Below are 5973 nucleotides of genomic sequence, written 5' to 3'. Positions count from 1 at the left end.
GTAGGACCAAAGCGGGCAGCCGCGGCTGCTTCTCCAGACAACAGCATCCAGCAAAGCAGAGCTTTGGTCTGGCCCCTCTGTCCCTGTGTGTGTAGAGGAAGCTCTCAGCTGCAGTATGGGCTTGGAGGAGAAATACAGAATCTTTCTGGATGTGTTTTCTCCTCTCTACCAGCCAGAAATTGCAGAGGCTGTTGGCATATAACACAAGGTCCTTAATGTGTTCTCAGATAATTGCTTGTGAGGAGCATTTTGTTTTCCTCTGGCACCTCAGGCTGTGCTGGGGCATGCTGGTTTAATCTCGGTTGGACAGTGAGTCTGAAGCGCAGACAATTCCTGACGCTGGCGATGCAATATGTGACTCTCCCCTGAGGAAGAGGCATTTTTCTCCAGTGAACCGATGAATAAATCATGGGCTCTGGCAAAGCCTCTTCCTTCCTCCCCCAGAAGTGCTTCCTTAGTTGTTAATGAAACCAGAGTTGGTGTTTTAAGTACTGTAACCCATTCTGGTACATATATATATAGCCCAAATGCAATAAACCATTAAAAATATCACTTGAATGTTGCAGCAAGGTCACTCCGTTTCAGTTTGCTGTTCCTGATGTCATTGCTGTGTTCCAGAAAGCTGATCCATCACCGGAAGGAGACGGTGTCCCGCAAAGGTCACTCCCCCAGCCCGCAGGGGATGGTCATGACACAGTCCTCCAGCGACCACCACCTGGATGTGGCGCGGCAGCCCAACGGCGTGTGCCGGACCGGGTACGAGCGGCACCACAGCCTGCCCAACACCGAGGTGGAGGAGGACGATGAGGGTCTCTATCAGGTAACAGTGCCCAGGCGCTTTCTTGGTTCCTCTGGTGGCAGGACATGGCTTGTCCTGTTGAATAGAATGACTTTGCAGCTCAAGGCACAAATCAGGTGTTTGTGCTGGGATTACTGCAGTGCAGACTGGTGCTGTCCCTTTGTAAGAGGTCAGGAATGGTCCCTCTGCCATTTACACTGGTGATGATTTTGGGGTCTTGGAGGGTCTGTGGTTTTACGGTGACACATGGGATCCACGTTACATTGCATGACTCTCTCTTGACAACTTTCTAGAAGAGTTGCCAGCTCCCTGGAGCTTGAAGGACAGTTTTGAGGTGAGCAGCAGAGCTCCCCGAGCACTTGGCATGGCTTTGCTTCCCCTTTGTTAGGTCCACACAACAAGATCTTTGGTTCTTCAGCATTTTATCTCCTGCGGTTGCCTATTTTTACTACTCAAAATATAAACCCCCCAAAGATCCTGCTTGGTTCAGATGTTGCTTGTCATGATGAATTAAAGGTGAATTGCAGGAAATATGGTTTAGAGCGGGTTGTTTTATCTCCGTGACACACAGTCCTAAGGTCTCTGTGTGGTGCCAGTGAGGCTTCAGACATGTAGCCCAGGATGGATGCAGCAACTGGGGATGAATTGATGTGGCTGGTGACAGTGTGTGTGTAGTTGTAGCTGGATGTTGGGGTAACAGCACCAAGCAAGGATGAGCACAGAGATATTTTTCCCCTACAGCTGACCGTGTGCACTGTGGTTTTTCTTCATCTCCCTGGGATAAGTGGTTAGAGGCATGCTGATGAGGTGTGACACGCAATGTCACTCCCAGATGAGACTTGTTTTACACTTAAAGAACTGTGAGTTTGCAGAGGTGAAAGGTAGCTCTGGCTCAGGCACAACACACCCATCCCTGCTAACTCCACTTTTCTCCCTCACTTCATTTTCCTTTCTGGGCAGCTCCGTTCTCACGCCTGTGCATGGTGGGTGAAGTGAATGGAGCTCCTTACAGCCCATTCCCTATGCTGATTCCCTGTTGGGGGGAGGATGTTTTCTTTCCTTCCCTCCCCTTCCTTTGGGGGGTTCTGGTGTTGTTCATCCTTCTCTCGGCCCTATGTCTTGGCTGGGATGTGGGGTGGGCGAGGGGGTGGCCGTTGGTTATCCCTAGTGGTTCCTGACCGTGCAAGGGCTCACAGCTTGGGCAGCACCAGCACAGGGAAATTCATGTGATGCTTCAGGCTCTCATTGTGGCGCCCGGACTGTGGTACATGGCTGAGTGATGCTGGCAGAGCCCTGGGCTGACATTGCCTCACAGCTATTAACAAAAGCACCAGCCTGCAATAGCTGGGTTAAACTTGCAGGGTATATTTGCCAGGGCTCGTGAAGCCATGGAATGCTCCGGAATGGCCCAACCTCAGCTATCTCCAACACTGCCATGCGCCTGGCTGGAGCTGCCGGGGCTAAATCCTGCTGCCCCGGGAGCCCCATGCATGGTGTGACCCCCTTGCTGTGCAGAGAGGGTTCTGCCTTGAGCACAGCTGAGCTTCCTGGGGCTGGGACCAGCCTTCTTTCCAGCCATGCAATGCAGAGGCCCCTCCCGAGCTGTTTTGGCATCTCTCAGCTGTGCAATCTCTTTTTGGACCGACACGGATCATTTTTGGGGTTGGATGCACGTATCATGTAGCACTTTACCCCGAGAACAATGCAGGGTGGATTGACAGGAGCAGGAGAGCTCAGGCCAGGCGCCTGCAGTGGCACCTCGTACTAACCCACCAGCTGAAGGGGCTTGTAAAGAGGTGGCCTGTTATGTGACACAGTAAAAAGTTGGGTGTGTTGGGTTTGCGTGGGAGAAAGGAGCCAAGAGGTCCCTTTGTAATAGCCTTTGTTAGCTGTGTGCACTCCTGTGTCTTCACTTGCCTGGCAGGGTCCAGGCGTGGGCTGTGGACACAGTGTTGTCGCCTTCTGGCGTTGCATCTTGAATGTGATATCCTGAAGATGTCTGTCTTGCAGCTTTGCTCCCATTCCAGAGGAGATTTCTGCCCTTCCCAGATCAAGGAATAAAAGAAAGACATTTTTCATCTTCCTTGTTCTGAGCTATTTCAGATAGAGACCTTCCAGGGCCTCAGTCCTTCACTGCAGGGACTGGCAGCACTGGGCTGTTCAGCACTGACTGGTCTCAGCAAAACTCCTCTTCCAGGGCTGAAACCCCTGGAAGGTTGGTGCTGTGTGGTGGCCTGAGTGTTGATGCCATGTGCTCCCACCTCACTTTGCTGCTCCATGCAGGGGTGTGTTACTGATCAGGGTTAACCCTGAGGTTACACCTCACTGGAGCTGTTCTGGGTGAAAGTGATGTTGGTGATCATGGTGTTTGCATCCCACAGGAAAAGGTGAGTGTAGGAATCTGCATCTGAAGGCAGATTCCTGCTACCTTGGTACCCCTTGACTTACAGGAGAAACCCCAGATGTGGAGAGCTAGCACAACCCCCTGGCAAAAGCTTCTCCCAGCGCATCTTGCTCTAGGATTGCTCAGAGGGTCTAGCCCTATTTTCTCCCTTTGTGAGCAGAAATATCTCTGGAAGCATGGAAAAGGCATTTACAGGGCTCCAGTCCTTGGCTTTGTCTTTCTACAAGAGTGTTTGTGGCTGATGTAATGGATCTCTCCAGAAGAGTGCCTAAATACATGCTCTGTTCACAGCCTCTGCGGGGCTATTGAGGGGAATGTGGAGGCACAGTGAGTGTGTGGGTTTGCGTGTGGAATAAAGGAGGAGTAAACACTTGACAGGTCTACACAACGTGTGTGCTGCGTGCTGCTGAACACGGCAATTAAACAAGGGCTGCTTTGCCTGTCACAGGGAGGGGATGAAGCCAGCTTGAGTCCTGCTTTGTTCTTCTAGGAAGCTGCCTATTAATATCTGTCCTCCTGAGAAAACTTCCCTGAGTGATGAGAGCTGTAAGGACAAATCCACACACACCAAAAGGAGGTTTCATAACCGAGAACGTCTCTATTGCCACCCTCGTCTGATTGCTCTGCATCTTCCCCCACAGATCCCGCCGCAGGCCCGGCGCACTGCTCCCGTCACCCCCCCGCCTCCGGAGAAGCGCAGGAGTGCGCAGGCTCACCCTGGAAAGAGTAAGGACAAGCCAATTCCTGAACCTCGGGCACAGATGGACACGGGGCGATGGAGCAGTCGTGGTACCTGGGTGCTTTTGCTGGGTGCTTAGAAGAGCATCCATATATATATATATCTCCTTAATTCCTATAGGGTTTATATCCTTACGTATATATACACACATATCTCCTAAACCCCTATAGGTTTTGATGCTAATGAACCATGAGCTGGTGGCCAGTGCTCCTTCAAACCCTCTCTGCTCTGGGACAGTCTGGGCAGTCCGGTGCCTGTGGATGGGTGCATCATCCTGGTGCTCTGGTGCTTCTACCCTGTGGAACATCTGCCTGCTCACATGGCTGGCGTGGCCAGCACACAGCCATGGTAGTTTAAGGTCCTTGTGGGTGTTTTTCTCCCACAGCCGCCATGGTCATCTCCCAGCCAGGCAGAGGCCTTTCCCTGGCAGTGCAGCGTGGCAGCTTACCTGGGGAGCTCATGGGCAGCGCTTTTAGAACAGGCTCAAGCTTTGCTTTTGACTCCCAGTCTGTGGGGCACTTTCTTCCTGCAGTGCTCAGGTAGGATTTCCATTAAATCAGTGGCTGGTGCCAGTGAGGAGCAGCACTAATATCAGGGACACAGCTGCTAATGTACTGCCTACAGGCAGGGAGCATACAGTCAGGAGCACTTGAGAGCAGGACCACAGGGCTGGGGCATGAGCTTCTCCACTGTCAGTGCAGTTGCCCACGTAACTGTTTTCTTAGGGAAGGACTCGGATACATTTCTGCCCCCTGGAAACCAATGGATAAAGTTTACTAAAATTACGTATTAGACCAGGTTAAAGGAAAGAAAACTCTTGGAATCCCTTTGCTTGTAGTGGATCTTTTCCGTTGGAAGGTAGGGCAGGTACCACTGCTGGAGCTGCTCAGGACTTGAGCTGGGAGAAACACGCTTGAGCAGATAAGGTGGAGGCTATTGAAAGCGGTGATTGCTAGCAGGGCTCACGATCAGATGCTGGAGAGTTGATGAGAGGGAGAGACCAGAGGTGTTGTCAGGAGATGTTCCCTTCCCCATCCGTGCTAGCTGTGGTCGTGGTCAGGGAGGTCTGTGGGAAACCTTCTGGGTCTTGCAGCTCCTGGGCACCATCATTCAAAAGCGAGGGCTGAGATACTGAGCACAGGAACAGGCCCGTGCTAAGCCAGGAGGAAAAGACTTTTCTGTCCCTTAGTCGGGTCCCTCCCTCCCTTCCCCTGCATAAAACAGGAAGCCCTTTGAAGGATATTCATCTCAATAGAGCACTTTTCCCCTTTCTAAAGAGGTGATTGTGTGGGAATGCTCCAGAAAGAACTGGTACAGTTTTGCTTTGAGATAAGTGAGGCAGGAAGAGGAGTTAAACTGCTCTGGCCCATGCACAATGAGCCATTTAATGGACTGCACTGTAGCAATGTGTGTTTTCCCTGTTCCTTTGATGCTGTTGCTAAGGCGGTTTTAATTGTTTCCTTTCAGATGCTGTTGAAATTATCTCTGGGTCAGCTTCGAGTGCCTCCTCCATGAGCACCATGTCCCTGGATACCTTGTACACCGCTTCTTCTGTGTCAGAGACCGCGCTGCCCACGGCCGCCTCCAGCCCTGCCAACACCCCGCCGCCCGTGCCCAGCCGCAGTGTCCACACCACCACCCGCACCCGGGACCCCGGCTCGGTGCCCCCCTCCCGCCACGGGACCTCCACCAAGGACGGCACCAGCAAATCCCCCCAGTCCAAGAGGGCTGCCCCGGCACCGCCGGCTGAGGGGGGGTCCCACAGGTCCCACGCTGTGGATGGGGAGAAGGCTGCTCAGGTGAAGAAAGCTGCCACGGCCCCCGCTGCGGGCCTGGATGCCTTCAGCACCCTCTGCTTGGAGGATAAGAAGGCTGTGGAGCCGGTGGCACCGGAGCCTGGTGCTCTGGCGGTGTCTGTGCCCAAGACGATAGGTGCTGAACTGATCGAGCTGGTGCGCAGGAACACGCACCTGAGCTATGAGCTGTCCCGCGTGGCCATCGGCGTGGTCATCGGCCACACACAGACCTCCA

General features: G+C 53.0%; 1 protein-coding gene across 1 annotated transcript in view; it reads left to right on the top strand.

Annotated features, from left to right (window-relative positions):
• Nucleotides 1-5973, top strand: part of NCKIPSD (NCK interacting protein with SH3 domain) — a gene marked incomplete at its 5' end in the record, with an annotated part of 18794 nt that overhangs the window by 272 nt on the left and 12549 nt on the right. Inside the window, 3 exons of the mRNA XM_010009583.1 lie at nucleotides 619-820; nucleotides 3845-3929; nucleotides 5410-5972. Of these exons, the coding sequence (XP_010007885.1) occupies nucleotides 619-820; nucleotides 3845-3929; nucleotides 5410-5972 (850 nt within the window). The remainder of the gene's footprint in view (nucleotides 1-618; nucleotides 821-3844; nucleotides 3930-5409; nucleotide 5973) is intronic.

The sequence above is a fragment of the Nestor notabilis genome, unplaced genomic scaffold (assembly GCF_000696875.1).
Source record: "Nestor notabilis isolate BGI_N333 unplaced genomic scaffold, ASM69687v1 scaffold20072, whole genome shotgun sequence".
Lineage (NCBI taxonomy): Eukaryota > Metazoa > Chordata > Aves > Psittaciformes > Psittacidae > Nestor > Nestor notabilis.
Note: the sequence above shows the minus strand (reverse complement) of the source record. Positions and strands in the feature narration are given on the sequence as shown.